The 21370-nt window shown below is 39.3% G+C and overlaps 1 protein-coding gene across 1 annotated transcript in view; it reads left to right on the forward strand.

Moving 5' to 3' along the window:
• Nucleotides 1-21370, forward strand: part of LOC140493530 (anoctamin-9-like) — a 131431-nt gene that overhangs the window by 36702 nt on the left and 73359 nt on the right. Inside the window, exons 6-11 of the mRNA XM_072592070.1 lie at nt 828-892; nt 5004-5063; nt 5855-5943; nt 12873-13007; nt 15037-15133; nt 19741-19801. Of these exons, the coding sequence (XP_072448171.1) occupies nt 828-892; nt 5004-5063; nt 5855-5943; nt 12873-13007; nt 15037-15133; nt 19741-19801 (507 nt within the window). The remainder of the gene's footprint in view (nt 1-827; nt 893-5003; nt 5064-5854; nt 5944-12872; nt 13008-15036; nt 15134-19740; nt 19802-21370) is intronic.

Raw genomic sequence — 21370 nt, forward strand, 5'->3', positions numbered from 1 at the left:
TTGAGCTTTTCTCCAGCACCCTGAATGATAGTAACCCAACCCCGATTCCTATATTCCCTTTCTTTTCCTGGGACAAACTTGCTTCTCCTTCCAAGATCGCTTTTTTTCCCAGTGTAGACTTACTTATGCTTCACTGATCGACTAAATAGAACCTAGCCCTGTTAGTCAGGTTTGGCCTGTGGGTGCGGAAGTCATCAATCCATGTCATGTATGATGTTTTGTTATTACATAGATTTCAGACCAGATAAACAGGTTATCTTTAAGACAGCTAAATAATGCTGATGTTCTGCTTTCAGTTGCATTCAGAGCAGTGGAGTCAGTAACGTAATGTATAGTAACATCAGTAAGTGCAGGACCCAGACTATGTATAAATCTATGTGTAAATATTATAGCAATATAAATAGTTAGTTGTATTAGTTAACTTTAAGACATCTGTCTTAACAAGAAAGTATCTTTGTGGCACAAATTATGTAAGTTAACATATAGGACAGCACTCAGAACACATCATACTGACCATGGTGTTTGACTCAAGAAACCATGTCATGGTAGCACATTTCATGCTATGCGGAATCTTGCCTTCTGAGGAAATCTCTGGGATTTCCCACTGCAAAGAAAGGTAAGTAAAATTTGGCCTTTGGTTCCACTTAACCTTTTCAACCTTGGTGCTACTGATCTTTAGCAGGAATGTCTCAACAAAATAATACTTCACACAATAGAAAACCTGATAGGACTGCTGGTACTTACATAAGGTAAGATAGATCATTCATTGTATTGCTATAGGTAGAAACAAAGCTGTTTCTTGTTTAATGTTCTTCTTTCCCTCTTAGCTAAAAACTCTCTACGCAAATTACTGGATGATGGTACATTCAAAGCAGTCTTCCCACTTCATGAGGTAAAAACTAACCTTCATTCTGATAGTAAAGTAAATTGCATTCATTAGCTCAACGCCCTATCTTGGGCAGTCATGCTTTACAAATAGTTTTGTATTGTGTAGGAAAATGTATCGGTCTACTTTGATATAGCAAGGTCAAGAAATGAAATGATTTACACGTTTATGTCTTTAATGCTGATAGTTTAGGGATAAATACTAGATGACTCCCTCTTTTCTTCAAAGTAGAAATGCTCTTTAACATTCATCTCAACAAGAATACATGTCTTTGGTTTAATATATCATCAAAAATTGCACTTTTAACTAATGTTTCCTCTAAGCTGGGCAGCCATATTGTCATGCAGAATCCAAGAGGTTTACTGGTAGACTGGCGCCATAGGTTAGTTCCTTTAAGTTAGTGTGTGTGTAAGTCTATGCAAAATAAAAGGTTATTGGGGCTGCACTTATGGGAATATGTTGTACACAATAATGAAGTTTTCTTTCAATACTGCAATGAAGTGTAAGTCTATAATATTAAGTGAGATTTGAATCCATGGCCTTTTGATTTGTATGCAAAAATGCTACCATTGCCACATTAGCACAGTGTTTGGATTAGCGGTTCAATTGAACTGTTTAAGGAACTCAAACATTCAATCATGCTTTCATTAGGTTTTAAAAGTATATTTGAGTGTAATGATACTATAAGATCATATTGACATTTATTCATGTTCTCAACTACAAATTCATTATTTTTAACTACATTTAATAGAGCTAGGCATAAAACAAAAATCACATTGGAAGGGTTTATGCCGCTGCAGATACTGATCACCATTTGCTGCACTGGGGTCCAATATGCTCAATTTATGCAGGTTTTGGTGCTGTTAAGTACCCTGCAATATAGTCAATGGAAATATATCCTTAGTAAGGCTCAGTGATGTGAATTATTTTCCTCATATTTTGCATATATGCTATAAAACTGGGAATCTGATACCTAGAGCCACTTGAGAAAGATGATTTTTTTGCTGGCACAAAAGATTTCATTAAAATATTTAAAATAATCATTAATGATCCTACAGTGAGCTTTTGGTCCAGGCAAGTTCTGGCCTACAACAAAACCTTAACAAAAGAATCTTGGCAAGGTTACCTGCTATAACGTATCTCGAAAAGGCAGAGAATTTCTCTATCTATTTGACTACATATTGCTCCCTATATTGTATGTGTTTTTAGGTACTATACACCACCATTATTTTATTTCATTTAATCTTGTTCTTTTGCTGGTTATGATATCACATTGTACAATGTACTGAATACATAAAAAGAGTTTATGAGAAAATTAATAAATGCTAGCTACTATTTCATAGAATCTTAAAATGCCTACAGTGTGGAAGCAGACCATTCAGCCCATTAAGTCCAAATCGCTCCTCCGAAGAGCATCCCACCCAGGACCCCCCTCACCCACCTGCCAAAACCCACCGTAAACCTGGAACTCTGTATTTTGCATTGCTAATCCACCTAGTCTGCACATTCCTGGATACAATGGACAATTTAGTATGGCCAATTCACTGAACCTGCACATCTTTGGATTGTAGGAAGAAACTGGAGCACCTGGAGACACGGGGAGAATGTGCAAATTCCACAAGGCTGGAATCACATGCAAGTTCCTGACACTGTGAGGCAGCAATGCTAATCGTTGAGCTGAACCAATGGGAAAACTGTCTTCATTCTGACTTTGCATCTAGCCATGTCCAAATTGTTCTGTCCATACCACCTTCACTTCACAAGACAAAACTGTATCAAAATTTAACATCTGCTGTTGTGTTAATCACCCAAAAGATTATTCATCCTTCTCTCCTTGTAAAATGAATGTCAAATTCAGAGCTAACCAGGAATAATGAGCAAAAGTTTATACATATTGAATTAAGGAACAAGTAAAAGGCAATATAACCTAAATGATACAATTTTAGGGAGATGCAAGAACAGAGAGGATTCAGATATACAAATCTTCAGTGGTACGCCAATTTGTTGCAGCTTTTTCTATACCGTCATAAAAAAAAACATAAGCATAAGCAGAGAGAACAAAAGCAAGGAAGCTATACCTTTAAACCATTTTTAAAGGTCTAATCTTTATATTTTTAAACCTTTAAAACTTACTTGTTCATCATCAAGAACATTTTATATTGCTGTGGTCAAAGAGTAGAAAAGTGGGACTAATTGGATTGTTTCAACAGGCTAAAAGACTTCTTATTGTGTTGACTAATCCTGTGGAAATTATTGATAACGGAAGATAGCCAAAATGAAGAATTGAGCAAAACCAACCAATGAATGGCGTAAATACTGCTACAAATATGTGAAAACACAAAAGAGGCTTGTCATCTGCAATCAAACACTAATTAAATAGTTATATTGCATTATGTTTGTATGGGTGAGAATGGAGGAATTAGAAGCAGAAGGTCATTTGATCCTTCAATAAGATCATGACACATCTTTACCTTAGATATGCTATTTCATATTACAGTATTACTATATTTCTTCACTCCCTTTTAGTAAATAAATATTATTAATCTTTGCCTCGAATATATTCAGGTTCCCTAGGGTATAAAATTTCAAAGATCCACAATCATCTGAATGAAGGAATTTCTCATTCTTTAAAACTTCAGTAAGCATAGGTATAGTCAACCCAATCTCTCCACATAGGTAAATCTCCTCATTTCAGGAATCAACCTAGTGAACCTTCTTAGAACAGTCTCCAATACAAGTAAATGCATCCTTAAACAAGGACACCAAAACTATACACAGTACTTCAGGTGTGATCTCACTAACACCCTGTGTAGTTATGACAATATTTCCGTACTTTCATATTAAATCCCCTTACAATAGGGATGGCACGATGGCTTAGTGGTTAACACTACTGCCTCATAGTGCAAGGGACCTGAATTTGATTCCATCCTTGGGCGACTGCCTGTATGGAGTTTGCACATTCTCCCTGTGTTTGCGTGGGTTTCCTCCAGGAGCTCCAGTTCCCCCCCACAGTCCAAAGATGTGCAGGTTAGGTGATTGGCCAGGCTAAATTGCCCACAGTGTCCAGGGGTGTGCAGGCAAAGTGGATGAGCCATGAAAAATACAGGGTTACAGGGATAGGTGGGTCTGGGTTGGATGCTCTTTGGGTTTGGTGTGGACTCGATGGGCTGAATGGTATGATTCCACACTGTAGGGATTCTGTAAAGACCAACAATTCATTTGCCTTTGCAATTACTTGCTGTACCTAAATGCTTTTGTGTTTCATGTGTATGGTATGTTTAAGAGACCAGGACCTTTCCAGAATCTTGGGGAATTTGAAACTTTACAACCAGCACATCCACTATTTAGCCCCCCCTTGGTAGCCTTTTTGCAACCATTCTTCTCAGCATTTACTTTCCAATCAAACTGCATCATTGGCAAAAAATTGAATGATCTGAAACATAGAAATATACAAAATGCAGATGTAGCTACTCAGCACTTTCATTCTTCTCCACCATTCAATATGATCACAACTGAACATCCAACTCAGTATCCTGTTCCCACTTTTCTCCAAATCCTTTAATCCTTTTAGTCCTTAGAACTGTTCCAATTCCTATTTGGAAATATTTAATGTTTTGGCCTTCCTACTTTCTATGTTTGACAGTTCCACATATCATCAATCTCTGGGTGAAGAAATTTCTCCTAATACATTTTCCTACACAATAAATTACCCGCCCCTTATAGCTAGCTGTGGATCCAGGATAGGTCATATTCACTATGTTCAATCCCTTAATCTAAGTTATTATTGTAAATAAATGAGGCACTAAGTACTGATTTTGCAATATGTCATAAGGAACCCACCACTGTGGGGCAACCTGAGCAGTGCGATGATGCAAAAATGAGCTTTAGGAGCTAATTTATGAATTAATGAGGTCTACACATTATTGAAGGGCCACACAAGGTCCAAAATTGTCACTTCAAAATTGGGTTGGGTGATCCTGGACACACAATATCATGGGACAGATATTTTGGCAAGAGGTCTCACTGCTCCTGAACAGAAGTTTGCAGGGTTGAGGTATATTATACCATGATTCTCTACAAAACTAAACCCTGGATATTTGATGCCTATTTAATGCAGAAATGCTGCTGTAGAGGCCATGAAGTCCATGGATCAAAAGAGCAATGTTGGCTTTGTAAGGTAACATGTTTTAACTTGTACCGAACACACATAACAACTTCTACCAGATTACTACTTGCATTATCTAACCCAAAGATGGAATATTAACAAATTCAAATATTACTTTGTTTTCTAGTTTTGGTGTCTTGCTAATGACTTCCTTTACTTTCAATAACACACTTCTATAGGATTATTTTCTTTATTTTTAACTTTGCTTAACATTTTAGGATTTTGTAGTCTCTCTTGCATTGGTTACTGTAAGGTTTATCAGTGAAATCTTCAGCCTGAATATTTCTTGTTGTCCTTTTGAATATCCAGACTGTGCTGACTATTCTTTCACCAGAGGCTCCATTTTGTTTGGCATCCGCTATTGAGTTTAGGCATCCAATGTTTATTCCCATCACCTTTAAATGATACAAACACTTTATATATTGGGTAAGCACATGGATGATGATGAGATAGTGTAAGGGGACGGGCTTAGATTAGTTCACAGGTCGGTACAAGATCGAAGGCCGAAGGGCCTGATCTGTGCTGTTTCGTTCTACATTCAACATTCTATGTACATTGTTATAATGTACAAGTCTTCATTCTAGTTTAAAAAATATTGATGGTCAGCACAGCCTGGACATGCACATATTGTTAACATAAAAAGGAATGCTCACGCTGAAGGTTTTGGTGATAATCCTTTAATTAACCATGCAAGAGAAACTGCAAAAACTTTCAATTTTAAGTCTTTTGCTGAACGGACTAAGAACTAAACCTTTTCAGAAAGGCATCAGCTGAAATTCTAATTCTGCTTTTGTTTCACTTAGGATGGCAATTGGCAGAAAGAACGCAAATTGCGTTTTGAATGGGCTGAGTGGAGATGCTTATTTAAGAAACAACCAATCGAAGAAATAAGGTGGTACAATCTCAGACTAAGTTTGTAAATAGTGATGCAGTAATTTGGTGCTTGAGACTGTGCAGATAACACCTGGAATTTCAGTAGTTTAGTACATTAGGTTTCACCTGCAAAAATGCTGACAAAATGAATGTGTCTGACTATATATTAAATAATTGTGATTAATTTCAATTGTACAGTACTGTCATTAATTTGGCATGAGGTGCCTGCTGTGAGAAATGGAAAATTGTCATATTGTGGTAGTTGGGCATCTCTTCAGGACCTGGGTGTGGGGCATAACCTGAAGCCTAGTATCTTGTTATATCCTGACCCACGTCGTTAATATTGTTTGAAAACTGCGAACACGTTCAGAATATCCAGATTGTGCCTCAAAATAATCCCAAAGAAGCTAAAATAAATTGAAGAACTATGTATCTTTTTTATATAATGTTTCAAAATAAGTGTACAAGTGGCAAGCTTGGGATTTATTCCAAACCCAACTCTGGAAATGAACTATCAGAAAGGAAGAAGTTGGGAATTCAACTATCAAATCTGTGGAATACCAACTGGTCATCACCAACACACTGCTCTGACAAAAAGACAAGTTTAAGACTTTTTGGAGGAATCCACGATCAAAGCACTGGCAAATGATTGATTACATCATGGTTCACCAAGATTGTAAGGGTGTCCTCATTACCAAAGTGATGACCAGTGGAGACAACTGCTGGACAGGTAACCAGCTCATTCACTCCACAATGTCTATCAACTGCCATCAGAAGCAGAAACAAGCTGAATGTTGAGTGGCTTCAAGAGCCAAACAAACTAGTGTACTTTCACCAATGTCTTCTCCAAAATCTCCAAGTTTTAATGGAATGGAAGGAATCTGGAAAGAACTAAAGAAGCCTTCATCTCATGCTGTGAAGAAATCATTGGCTACAAGAGCAGGAAACACGAAAACTGGTTCAGCGATAATGACTACATCACCCAGGACCTCATTGGCAAGAAGGGAGGCTCTCTATGTCTGGCAAAACAACATCACTTGTGAGGCAAAAAGAACAACTCATCATACATCAAAAGACAGAGTTACAAAGAAGAACTAGGGATATCAAGAACCAATGGTGGACTGAGGATGTACTGGATTGAGAAAGCTAAGGAACTACAACTCCTTGCTGACAATCACGACAATTGGTGTTTCGTCAGTGCCACCAAAGCAATGTATGCTCCTAACACCCTTCACCTTAAACTGGTACCGGGATAACAATGGAATCCATTTGAGAAACAGAGAAAACATCAGCCTCAAATGGAGAAAACACTTCAAATGACTCCTAAACTGTGACGCAATTATTGGTGAGGCCATGTTTGAGAAAACTCCTCTTCAAAGGTGACCTTGGAGTCCCACCTAATGTGGCTGAAGTTGAAACCACCATTACACATACAAAGAATGGAAAAGCCGCAGGACTAGAGGGATTTCAGCAGAGATTTTAAAACTTGGAAGAGCAGAGCTTACCTGTCATTTCCATCAACTGTTCCTAAAAATCTGGGACAAAGAAGAAATGCCAGCTCTCTCAGGGATGCTGTCATCACCACCGTCTTTAAGAAAAGAAACAATGTGCATTGTGGGAACCACCAAGAAATCTCCCTACTCTCCATTGCTGGGAGGATCATCACCTGAATCCTTGCAAGGCACCTTCACCCAGTCTTTGAGGAAACACTTGGAGGAAAGCCAGTATGGCTTCTGATCAAACCAAGGATCTATGGATGTGATTTTCCTTGCTCAACAACTCCAAGAGAAATACCAGGTATAATGCCAACCATTTTACATGGCCTTCATCAACCTGATCAACCTGACTAAGGCTTCTGATTCAATCAGTTGGGAAGTGCAATGGAAGACCCTGTCAAATTCATCAACATTCTCCATCTCTTCCACAGCCAGATGTTAGTGATGGTCCTCACTGACAGTAATATGAGAAAATCCTTTGACATCAAGACAGAGGCCAGACAGGAATTTGCCATCGCTCCCCCCCCCCCCCCACCCCCAACCCCATCCCCCCTTTTTCTCAATTTTCATCTTTACTATTCTTCATCTTGTCATGAACAAGCTTCCCAGTGGTGCAGACAGTTTTTCAATCTAGAAACCAGTTGAAATCAAAGAAGAAACAGACACCAACCTCGCTGTGGAACTTCAATACGTGAGTTACAATGTCATCTCTGCTTTTTTAGAAGAAAATCTTCAAACCTCATTAATGTGTTCACAAAAGTAAAGTGAAGAATTGGTCTCAGCCTCAACTTAGAGTCCTAGAGTCATAGAAATGCACATTTTGGAAACACACCCTTGGATCCAACTCGTCCATGCTGACCAGATATCTTAAATTAATCTAGTCCCATTTGTTAGCACTTGGCCCATATCCCTCCAAACTCTTCCTATTCTTATACCCATCCAGATGCCTTTTAAATGTTGCAATTGTGCTAGCCTCCGCCATTTTCTCTGGCAGCTTATTCCCTACATGCACCACCCTCTGTGTGAAAAAGTTGCCACTTAGTTCCCTTTTAAATCTTTCCCCTCTCACCCAAAACCTATGTTCTCTAGTTCTGAACTCCCCCAACCCAGGAAAAATATCTTGTCTATTTATCCCATCCATGCCCCTCATGATTTTATAAACTTATACAAGGTCATCATCCCTCAGTCTCTAATGCTCCAGGGAAAACAGTCCCAGCCTATTCAGCCTCACTCTATAGCTCAAACCTTCCAACCCTGGCAACATCCTTGCAAATCTTTTCTGATCCATTTTAAGTTTCACAACATCCTTCCAATAGGAGGGAGACCAGAATTGTACACAATATTCAAAAATTGGCCTCACCAATGTCCTGATATGACCTCCCAACCCCTATACTCAATACTGTGACAAATAAAGAAAAGCATACCAAATGCCTTCTTCATTACCTATCTACCTAAGACTCCATTTTTAAGGAACTGTAAACCTGCACTCCAAAGTCTCTTTAAGAAGACTCAAATCCTTTACCAACTGTCCAAGGTCAAGTTCTGGTATGTTCCTCCCTTAAGATCAAAGGACAAATCCTCCCAAACATGGAACATTTCCCTTAACTGTGAAACTGCCTCTCATTTAAGGCTGACATTAATGAGGAGATTGAACATTGCATCCAATCTACGAACAGCACCTTCAGATTCCTAGAATGAGAATCTTCCAACATCCTTGATGATACCAAGATCCTTCTATTTGGTCATCATTCCTTGACTCTTCTAATTGCTCTGAAACTGGGCTACATATAGACACCACCTTAAGATCATTGAGAAGTACCATCAATGCTGTTTGAGATGGATTCTGTGCAGTAGCTGGGAGGACAGGCATAGTAACAACAGCATCCTTGAGCAGCTAATAGCACCAATATTGAGGCCATTATCATCAGAAGGCAAATCTGCTTGGCTGGCCACACCCTTAGGATGTCTGAGTTCAGATTACCAAAGAAAATTCTTCTTTGCCCAACTCAAGGAAGGCACTTAAATAAGAGGAGGGGAAAGGAAGCATTTCAAAGATTCTCAAGGCTTTCCTCAAGAAATGCAATATAGATGTCAATGCATGGGAGATCCTTCTTCATAAGAAATCAACTTGGATGGAACTCCTGAATGAGAGGGAATAATTATTTGAGAACATCCTTTGGCATTCCTTCCTCTAGTTCTTTTTACATACTTGCTCTTGCCATTGATCTCAAGGACCATTTCCACCTCCCGAAAAACATCTGACAAATCTCGTCAGCCACGCAAGGACCAAGAGAACCCATGACCAGTGACATCATATTTTACAGATGGACAATCACACTTGTTAGTGAGTGATTGCCTCTGTTACTGCCAATGTTACTGGCAAGCTTGGAATTTACTGTTTGGCTTTGATTGGCTTGAATTGATGGTAACAGGTTAATTGAATAGCTATATGGTGAAGGTACACCTGCAAATCTTGCCTGAAAATTAACAAATAACACTTGCACCATCCAGGTGCCAGACACTGACCAACTCAAATATGAGAGAACCTCACCATCTCTTCTTGACATCTTCTCCATTTTTCCATCACCAGATGCTCTACCATGAATATCTAAAGGGATCACCATTAACCAAACTCAAGTGGAGCAACCATATAATTTCAATGAGTGGTTCATCTTCTAATTTCTCAAAGACTTCTCACAAATTACTGGGAGCAAGTCATAAGTGACATGAAATACTTACCAATTGCCTGGATGAGTTCAGCTTCACAGTACTCTCTAAATTCAACACTACCAAAGCCAAAGCAAACCTTCCTGTAAAGTTTAATATCTATTCCCTCCACTGCCAAAATGTTGGGGGTGCATTGTGATCTGTTGACAGAATGCTGTGCATCAACATGCCAAAGTTTCTCAACAGCACTTCCTACACCTGTAACGTCCAACACCTCAAAGGATAGCCCAGCAGCTGCATGGGAATACAATAACTTTCAAATTTCTCTTTGAGTTATGTATCATTCTGGCTTGAACAATATCGTCATTTAATCAATGTTACTGAATCAAAGCTTAGAATACTCTCTGAATTGTAGGAGTATTATAACCATATGCAATTAAAGAAGCACGTTTATCATCTTAACAAAGTCAACTAGAACTGAGTAATAGATGGCAATCTTGCCCACATCTAAAGAGTGATATAAAATAAAAGTAGCAAATAAACACAAAGGCTGTGGTGAGTTACAACCTAGGATATGAAAGGAGTAGCTACAGAGGTAGAGAATGCACTGGTAATAATCTTCCAAGAATCATTGAATACTGGACAAATCCCAGAGACTGGAAAAGTGCCAGTGTAATACCATTATTCAAGAAGGAAACAAGAAAATAAAATGGATCAGCATAGGCCAGTTAGATTAATATCTGTCATTGAAAAAATGTTAGAGACTATTGTAAGCATTTAATAACAATGCATTTAGAAATACATACTTTAATCAAGCAGAGTCAGTATGGCTTCACCATAAAAGGGAAATCATGCCTGACAAATTTATTCACAATTTTTGAGGTGGTAACAAGCAGAATAGATAAAAGGAAAACAATAGTTGTAATATTTTTGGATTTACAAAGTAAAAAGCCCATGGTGTTGGAGGAACTATATTAAAATGGAGAGAGAACTAGCTAACTAATAGAAGACAGATTTGGGATAAGGAGGGCAGTTTCAAGATGGCAACCTGTATCTTGCAGTGATACAGGGATCAGTGCTCGGGCCACATTTATTTAATACATAAGTTAATAACTTTCACAAGAGATGTGAATGCATTGTTGTCAAGTTTGCAGATGACATAAATAAAGGAAGGCAAGTGGTGAGGATGGCATAAAAAACTGCAGAGGCATAATGGAAAGGTTAAATAAGTGGACAACAACTTGACAGGTGTAACACAATGCGAGAAAATATGGCATTATGGACTTTGGCAGGAAGAATAAACCAGCTGAATATTATTTAAACATACACATCCAGCAGTTAATAGAGAAGGCAAATAGATTGTTAGCTTTTCATTCAAAGGGAATGAAACAAAAATAGGGAAGTCTTGCTGAAGCTATACAGAGTTGCAGTTGTTCTAATGAATCATAGGGCTGTTCTCTCATTAGAGACAGATGACTGGTGGTGGTTTAACCTGAGGGTCACCATACCTGAGGTAAGGGGAGAGTTTGAGAAGGAGAGTCCTTCACGGTAACCTCAACCAATACAGGAATTGAACCCACGTTGTTGGCATAACATTGCATCACAAACCAGCCATCCAGCCAACTGAACTAACTGACTCATGAAACTACATGAGGCTAGTTGGACCGCACATAGAATATTATGAACACTTCTGGCCCTTTATCGAAGGGAATATTTATTGGTGTTCAAGGCCGTCCAGAAAATGTTCACTTGGTTGATCCTGGATATGGAGAAAGTTTTGTACATGCAGGGCCTTTCTTCATTGGAATTTAGAATAATGAGTGGAAACCTTATTGATGCATACAAGATTCCGAGGATGCTTGAGCGGGTAATTGTAGAGAGGTTGTAATGGCCATTTCCACAGATGGGGCTACCACTCTAATTGGCATAGAAATTAATATTTCTATTTTGTTCAGTGACCCAATATGAAGATGCACAATCTTTCCTTTTGCTGCATTAGCAGCCAACATCTCTAATGGTCCACTTCTAATGTTGTCTTTTGATAGCAACTCAAGAGAATACTGCTCCTGTCCATAATTCAATGGCACAACAAGTAGTGGCCTCTTTTTTGCCTGCTGCCAAAAAGATTGCTGCTGTGATTCGGCTGCCCTTACAGCTCAGTTTGTGATCCATATCCAGTTCTAATATTAAGACTAACTTTGTTACAGCAAACATTATTGTGGGTGTGTCTATAATAACAGGTTTTTCATGCATAAACCAAATTTAACTTTGTACTTTTTCAGATATTTCTCTTGACCTCATTCATGCTCTGGGATGCTATGGAAGCGAAATTGACTTCACTATCAATATTATTCAGGCATGCAGATATCTGGCCTTGAGATGTTGACTCATTTCCTGGAAAAATAGTCTCCCTCAATTCTAGTACTACCTCTATAGGTTATACACTTAGATTTTAAAACTGCACAACAAAACTAGTACTCCTGCAACTATGTATTGTCTAACAGATTAATAAAATTTGTCAAGGATTTCTGTGAATGAAAACAGCCAATATAACATTAATATTTATGAAAACTAGATGTTAGTAACACGACTAGAAACAAAATATGGAACCATATTTCTCGCCCATTTTTAACCAATGATACAGCTTAAAAGAAAAAAAATAGATAGTACATCATTAGTTGCTTTTGATAGGAATCTGTTTCACGTATTTAAACATAGCTTTTAGTAAAATAACGTCTAGTATCATGTTCATATTAAATATTTTGTTTTGTGTCACTGTTTGTAGGGAGTACTTTGGAGAGCGAATTGCTCTCTATTTTGCATGGCTTGGCTGGTACACCACCCTGCTGATTCCTGCTGCTATATGTGGAGTCATAGTTGTTCTGTATGGGTTTATATATTTTGAAAGTAATCAAGTGAGGTAAGGTTCTTACCATTTATTTCCAGCACTGTGAAAATGGAGTTTTACATTTCAGCTCTTCACATGCAACACATATGGACTGTTTAATAGCACTAGCTAAATCAGCTGAATATCATTTAAAAAAACAACTTCATCAGCTGAAATGTTAAGTTGAATTGTTTGTAAACATTTATACTGTAATTACAATATTTGCTATTGAATGGATGCGCTACATCATGAGGTTTTCTTTTTAACTCATTCCTGAGATTATTCATGCTTGATCTGCACTGGTGTGCATGTCCACAGATCCTTCAAAACAACAGGACATGTAGATAAGATCATTAAAAAGGTATATGGGATATTTACCTTTACCAGTCAATAGTAAGGAGGTTATGATAGAGCAGTTTATAATGTTAGTTAAGCCACAGGCGATGTACTGTGTGTAGTTCTGGTCAAAGGGTGCAGAGGAGATTCACTGGAATGTTGCTATGCAGAGAGACTAGATAGACTAGATAGGTGTTCATTTACTTCGATCAGAGAAGGCTGCCAGAAGGCCTGATTGAGATGTACAAAGTTATGAGGGGCTTAGATCAGTTAGGTAGAGAGAAACTTTTCCCCTTAGTAGAGGAGTCAATAACTAGGGGACACAGTTTTAACAAAAGGAGTAGGAGGTTTAGAAGGGATTTGAGGAAAATACTTTCACCCAGAGGGTGGTAAATATTTGGAAATTGCTGCTGAAACAGTAGTAGAGGCCGGAACCATCATGACATTTAAGAATTTAGATGAGCATTTGAAATGCCATACCATACGGGGCAAGTGCTGGAAAATGGGATTGAAATAGATGTTTGATGATTGGCACAGACAAAATGGGATGAAGAGCCTTTATCCATGCTGTAAAAAACTCTTTCACCCAAAGGGCAGTTAAGAATCAACCTCATTGATGTGAGTCTGCAGTCACATGTAGACTATTTTGAATCAGATGGTCTTTACCTGACAATTGATAGTAGTGACATAGTTCCCATTATGCCAGTTTTTTTGTTTCAGATTTTAGTCCATCAACTGGCATGGTGACATTTGAAGCCATATCCCCACAACAGTAGCCTGGGTTTCTGGATTACTAGCCCAGTGATATCACACTGTATCACCTCCTCCTCTTGTGTAACAATAGATGAATATGAATGGTCATAATTTCAAGTTAAGAATGCAAATGCAAATCAGACAGCAAAATAGTTGAAATTTAAGTTGTATGCTGACTACACAAGCAGATATTGAAGAGTCAAGTGGAAATTTTCTTCAGTCGTGGGCAGATTGAGAAAGACAGAACAATAAACAACAAAACAAATTGCTGAATAAAACAGCTTTAAGTAGAGAAATTGCTTAAGAAACGTATTCTCCGGTAACTTTACAGGGTTTGATGCAGTATGCTGCTGCGCACCAAATGTCTTGGCTGACCAAAAATGTTATATTTTATTTGTCACTGTCTACAACTTCTGTAAGACATTGTGCCTTTTTTTTAAACATCAAAGAAGATGCACTAGTTTATTATTTTTGAATTGTCCATTTTACTCATCCCACCTTATTCACCTTTTGTCCAGGATTTGTTTTTTTGATAAAATAGTTTTCAGCAGGATAGCAATAGGAAACTAAAACTGATCTCAACATCCTAAGCAAATTTGCAATTCCTAAAAATGAACTATTCTGTCATATTTTCAAATATCTGTGCTCAGGGACAGATTGGACTGTTTAGATAAATATTCGGCGGTTAAACTACTTATAGAATGAGCAAATGAGCAAACAACGGAGGGGCCCAGAATGTGCACATGAGCGCACGGGCAGTAACTTTGTTCACGTTCTCAGATGCAAGGAAAGCAAATGTCATGGTTCATGGCCTGGATGATGGAAAAGATTTTAGCTATGACATAAATTGAAGAAGATTTTCTTAAATTAGCAATTACTCAGCTACATTTTTTCAGGTGTTGTTTTTGCTGTGTGATTCCTGGTAAATAATGCATTGTTTTAATTTGCTCTGCCTTCTTCCCATGAACTTCAGCAAGGAAATTTGCAATGGTACTGGAATTATCATGTGCCCACTATGTGATAAACGTTGTCAATATTGGAGGCTCAATGAGACATGTTCCTATGCCAAGGTAAAATACATCACACAAATAAGACTAATATTCAACTAGCTGCCTATTAGAGAAACCACCCAGTTTTAATTTCCACTAATTTCACTTTGCTAAGCATCAAGTTAAAAATCTATACCTTTTTGCATACTGATAATCCAGTACCTCATCTCTAAATGGCTGCTTAAATTTGTGTTGTTTTCAATTGCCTATTATAGTGATATACAAACAGAATATTTATAGCAAAGGATTAAAGGGATCAGATATTTCATGTACAGGGCAACCTTGATTATCCGAACATGATGGGCGGGCACTATTTCGTTCAGATAATCGATTATTCATTTAATTGATTAGATGCCTTCCCTCTGTGGCTTGGAGTTTTTAAAGTCTGCTCCCCTTTCAGGAAACTGCAGCAACACAGAACACGCGAGAATCCACCCCCAAAAATGACCCCCACCCCCACCTGTCCAACCCCTTCCCCATGCAACACAGCCCATCACCCCCAACTCTGTCCAACACTGCCCCCTGTCTGCCACCACCCGCAACCCCGTCCAACACGTCCCCCTGCCCCCCAACTCTGTTCAACACCCCCCCGTCTCCAACCCCGTCCAACAACCCCCCACCCCAACCCCATTCAACACCCCCTGTCTTCAACCCCATCCAGCCCCGCCCCAACCCCGTCCAACACTGACCCCCGCCCCCAACCCTATCTAGCTCTGCCCCCAACCTCATCCAGCCCCACCTCAAACCCCATCCAACATCCCCGCCCCCAACCCTTTCCAGCCCCACCCCCAATCCCATCCAACATCCCCCCCGTCCCCAACCCCGTCCAGCCCCACCCCCAAATCCGTCCAACATCCCCGTCCCCAACCCTGTCCAGCCCCACCCCCAACCCTGTCCAACACTGACCCCCACCCCAACCCAATCTAGCCCTGCCCCATGCCCGGCCAACATGCCCACCCTGCCCCCAACCCCGTCCAACACCGCCCTGTGTAGAACTCGAGAGTAAGTATGGGGAGAGCGAGAGAGAGGGCAGGAGGTTAGTCATTTGGAGACAGTACCTGTTTAATCACTGTAAGCAAAAACCATGATCACTGTTGGAAGCAGGTCTTTGATGTAATGTTTCTATCGGGACCTTGAAACCTCTTTCAGAGAATCCGACTTTCGGATAATTGGTATTCGGATAATCGAGGTTCCTCTGTATTATGTTTGAATAATTCCTCAGCCTACGGTTCCCTCTTTTGGCATCCTCTACAGGCTGAGTGAGGCACTTGGTCCTGACTTATTATGAGGAGCAACTTCAGTTGCCTTACCCTATTTCCTTCTTGACATTTTTTGCCTTCCTGTTAGTCTTCTATCCAAATCACTCCTCTCACTGCTGGACTGCTCGTGGATGAGCTCTCACCGCCCCTTTATGAATGTCTCTTCATATGTAAATGGGTATTCTGACTAAGGACTTGCCATCCAACAATTTATTTAGGATTATTACATAAATATCATTGGCCTTAGAAGAAATCAAGCTGAGGGTTGATGATACCTTGTCACTTAATTAAGCCGTCCCTACTTGTATCACCAAGTTCATTGTAGTGATGATGTGGCACTTATCACCAGATTACAGGCCGATTTAACTCCTTACTCCTCTGGATTTTTCTCCTTCTTACAGCATCCTATGCTGTTCCACCTCTCTCACCTCAAATTCTTTGTTATCTTCCCAAGTTTGTTTAAAAATTTTAGTGCTGTGATTACCAAAATGCATTCCTACCTTGGCTTCTGCACAGAGCAACTTCTCATCCTCTGTGATTTTGACCTCCATTTCAACTCATCATGTTCTCTCTTCTGTGAGGTCAATACTCTTTCGTCTTCCATAGTCTGACCTTCCATGGAAACTCTTGAACACAAATTCCCAGGCACCCACTTGGTTTGAAATATCACACTGTAGGTTCCATATTATCAATTACAGGTAAAGCCATCTCTGATTATTTCTGTACCACTTAACATTCATCTGTATCCATCATTTGGAAAAAAGTGATCCTAAAATTTGCTTACAGTTACATTTTTAAATTATCAATTTTCTAGCCTTTGGCCCTTCAATTGTCATAATATTTTGCTGTTAAAGGTTTGCTAAGTAGCACCCTTGCATCCACCTTAGACCTCAAAATAACCATTATCCTGTAACCATTACTCCCTACTACTTCCCTGGTATGGTCCTGGTATGGTCCTGAACTCTGGTTCTTTTACTGCAAGGGACACAGATTTTATAAAGGATATATGCAACCAAGTGATTTAGCCACTTGTTGCCAGATTGGCTGGGTATAAGAAAGTACTGTTGAGTTGTGTTTGTGTCTGCTGAAATGTTCACTATTCCAGGATCAACCTAGATTGCAAAGAAACCCCAGCTTCTTTTTTCTATTGCTTAACATCTTACTAAACTCCTCTTCCTAACTCCTTCACCCTCATCTCCCGCAACATGCACAAGGAGCTCATAGACATTAGTGAACATTTGTCGCTAAACTTAAAATGATCAGAACTGTTGCCTCTGCCACAATCCTCTCTGCCACAAAACCATCTGGTCAAACTACCAATAATGGTCAACTGCTGCTCTACCCATGATCTTGCAATTCTCTAGTTTCTCTAACTCTCTTCATACTTTTAATGAGCTCCTTTTGTCCATGAGACCCCACTGAATATTTTCTTGATTCTACTCCCTCTAAAATGCTGACATCTAATTTCCCATCTTGATCCCATGTTAATTAGTACTTTAACAGGCTTTCTTCCTTTGGGTATAACCCTCACCTTTAAATGTATGGTCATTATAATTATCTATCTTTTCAAAAATCAACATTTGACCTGCCATCCATGCAAACTACTGACCAACCTCCAACTTTTTTCCTTTCCAAAGATTTTGAACATGTTGTCACTGACAAAATCTGTTACCATCTTTCTCAGACATCATGTCTAAATTCTTCCAATCAGATTTGTGATCCACACTACTGAAACAACTCTGATAAGAAAGTTACAGTTATGACTGTGTGATAGGTAACTATACCTCCCTGTCTTCCTTAAACTTTCTGTAATTTTTAAAATGTTTGTCACACCATCCTCCTCCAACACATACCAACCCAATGTCTATCTTGTTTATCTAGCCAGAAAAAACATTTGCAATGGCTTCACTGCAGACTTTCTTTCACATCTGCTGAATCCCAAGGGTTTATCTTTGGCCACCTTATCTACATGCAGACAACTGGCAACATAATCTAAAAACACAGTATTAATTTTCAACATCTAACTCTATTTCGCAGTTACTTCCCTTAACTTTTCTATTGTCGTTAATTTATCACAATCTTTATGTGACAATCAGCACTGGATAGATAATAATTTCTTCTTAGATTCCCTGCCTGAAGGCAAATCTCAGTGCTATAACCTCTACCATATCAAGGAGGCAGGTCCAACATTGAACCCAGCTGACATGGGGATAGAATACCAACACGATGGCCATCCTGCCACCTGAGGCAACCACCCTCCGCAGGAACCTGAGTTGCTATGGCAACATACATATTTATGTTTGCATGTTTTAGTTTGGAGCTATGGATAGTGAAGATAAAACTCTAATTTCTTTTATTTTGTGGCTGACTAGGAATCTCTTTTATTCTTCTGCCAGCCATTGACATTTGTGGGAAGGAATCAAAACCTGTTTATCTATGATTAATTTCCCCCTCTCTGCACACCAAGTTCTGAATCAGGAGCTTCTGGTTCTGAGGCAGGATACACTGCCCACGTTGCCACAGACCTTCAGCAGAAATTTACTTCTATTAAATATTGGAGCCATTGATTGTGTTTGACACTGCAAAATCTCTTCTCTGGCAATTGATTCAGTTTCCCAGCCTTGTACCAGTCTTAGATTATGCCAATCTGTTCACAACTTTGCTGTTGCACCTGACCCCTGAGATCAGCTCTCGTCCCTATATTTGTGCCATCATTAAGATGGTTTATTTCCTTGTTTGCAATATTTTGTCTTTGTGTTACTAATCTGTTATTGAAGTCTTTATTACCTCTAGACTTGTGTATTCCAATGTAACCTTGGCTGATTTTCCACATTCTGTCCACCATAAACTTGAGGTCATTTAAATGTCTGCTGTCTATGTCTTAACTTGCCCCAAGTCTCGTTCTCCCATCACCTCCGTTCTCACTGACACACATTAGTTTCTGACTATGCAACATTGCATTTTTAAATTCACATCCATGTTTTCAAACCCCTCCATTACTTTATCCTTCACTATCTCTGTAATCGCGTCCAGGTTCGTAACCCTCTGAGACACTTGCTGTCTGGTTTTGGCCTCTTGTGCACCCCCATTTGTGACTATATCATCAATACCTGAGTCATAAATTGCAGCATACCCTTCATATACTGCCTTAGCACTCTACCTCAATTCCTTTCTTTAAGATACTCTATAAAGCCCTACACTTCTGATCAAGCTTTTGCTTAGCTGTCCTAATACCTACTTAGGTGCTTCAGAGATATTCTTTATTGTATATTACTCCCGTGAAGCACCTTTGTTGATTTATTTGGATAAGGAGTTATAGGAATATAAGTTGTTTTTGTTGAGTAAATTTACCTTATTCTATTTCTGCAGATCACACAACTATTTGACCATGAAGGGACAGTTGTTTTTGCAATGTTCATGGCAATCTGGGGTAGGTATTTTCTTCAGCGCGATGTTGGTTTCCATTTTAGTTAATAAACAAAAGTCTACCCAGGTGTTATTTTCAAAGCTAGTCCACCCCATAGTATGAATAATTGTAGTACATAGCAAAATATTTGAAATGTGTATTACACATAATGGGAAAGTCTTATTCCTACCTTCATCAGGTTCCAAGAGGTGGGTGAGTGCTAATTGAGCATCACTAACAAGCACACCAGTTTCAAGTCACCTCTCTTATTAGTTTTACCTTCTCTCAGGAAGGGGAATGGCATGCCATGAACACCTCAAAAAGAGCTTGCTCCATCTGTCATTCCTGGCAGATGCCATCACACAATCCCCTGGTAATCTATGATGCCCCAGCCACTTATTCCATCATCCCAACTACATGGATGGATTCTCAAGCTCGAGTGTTAGACCTTGTAAAGGTGACTTCTTGACCCTTTGTATTACTTTGAAATGGAGCTACAGAGGCACTACAAATTAAACTATCTGCTCACAAGAATCATCATTGAGCAAATATTTGGGCTTCTGAATATCTTTTTCGGGTCTATGGACTGTGGTGGTATCTGTAGGTGGTACACTCCTACAGATGATTTTTTAAAAATTTTAATTTGCAAAGGTTTTGTGCATAGTGATTAGTCTACAGTGTTCTGTATCACCTGCACCTTCAGGCACCCTGGGGTTGGGGATACTGATGATAGTTATCACAGTTGGCAATTTTAGTGGAGGTGGGCAACTTGGCTGTATACTGATTGGCCAATTACAGGGTAAAGGAGTCGAGGCAGAAATGCTGAGGTAGATGCAGGTGTCACAGCTGGGTGAATCCTCAACACTTGTTAAGGGTTCAGTAAGCACCTGAACATACAGTTCCATATAACTGATGCTACTGCAATGTCAGCAACCTCATTCCGTGCCAGTTTACTGCTCCTTTCCTTCAATACATGGGAAAGAGAACCTTTCTACATCTCCTTCACCGCCTGCAGAAATAATTCCAGAACAGTTTTGCAGAATCAAGGGGCAATTCTCATTTCAGGCCTGGCTTCTCCTCCTGGATTTCTAGTGCTTCTATCTTTCCCTGCAAAATACAGGCAACTGTAATGATTGTTGTGTTTATTTACATGAGGCCGGTACCTCTGAATTTCTGCCTCGACTCCTTTACCCTGTAATTGGCCAATCAGTATACAGCCAAGTTGCCCACCTCCACTAAAATTGCCAACTGTGATAACTATCACCAGTGTCCTGAACCCCAGGGTGGGGGAAGGACACATAAATGGTCTCAGCATTGGTTTCCCAATGCAGGATAGGAAGTTCTGCCCATCATTTCCTCAATTTTTTCCCCCAAGTTAGTGTCCTCTGTTGATGATATAGTTTAAGTTAGAAGCAGTTTAACAGAAGATCACCCAAAAGCCAGTGTCTAATGTATCAATCCTAGCACTGAGCATTTTCAGAATGTTCTATTTTGGTGGCTGCATAGTTAATCCCCATTGTGCATAGTGTCCAATGGGATCAGTAATTAGCAGTTGGGAAAGGGAGCTCAGGTTTATCTTTCCTCTTCCTAGCA

The sequence above is a fragment of the Chiloscyllium punctatum genome, chromosome 22, assembly GCF_047496795.1.
Source record: "Chiloscyllium punctatum isolate Juve2018m chromosome 22, sChiPun1.3, whole genome shotgun sequence".
Classification (NCBI taxonomy): Eukaryota; Metazoa; Chordata; class Chondrichthyes; order Orectolobiformes; family Hemiscylliidae; genus Chiloscyllium; species Chiloscyllium punctatum.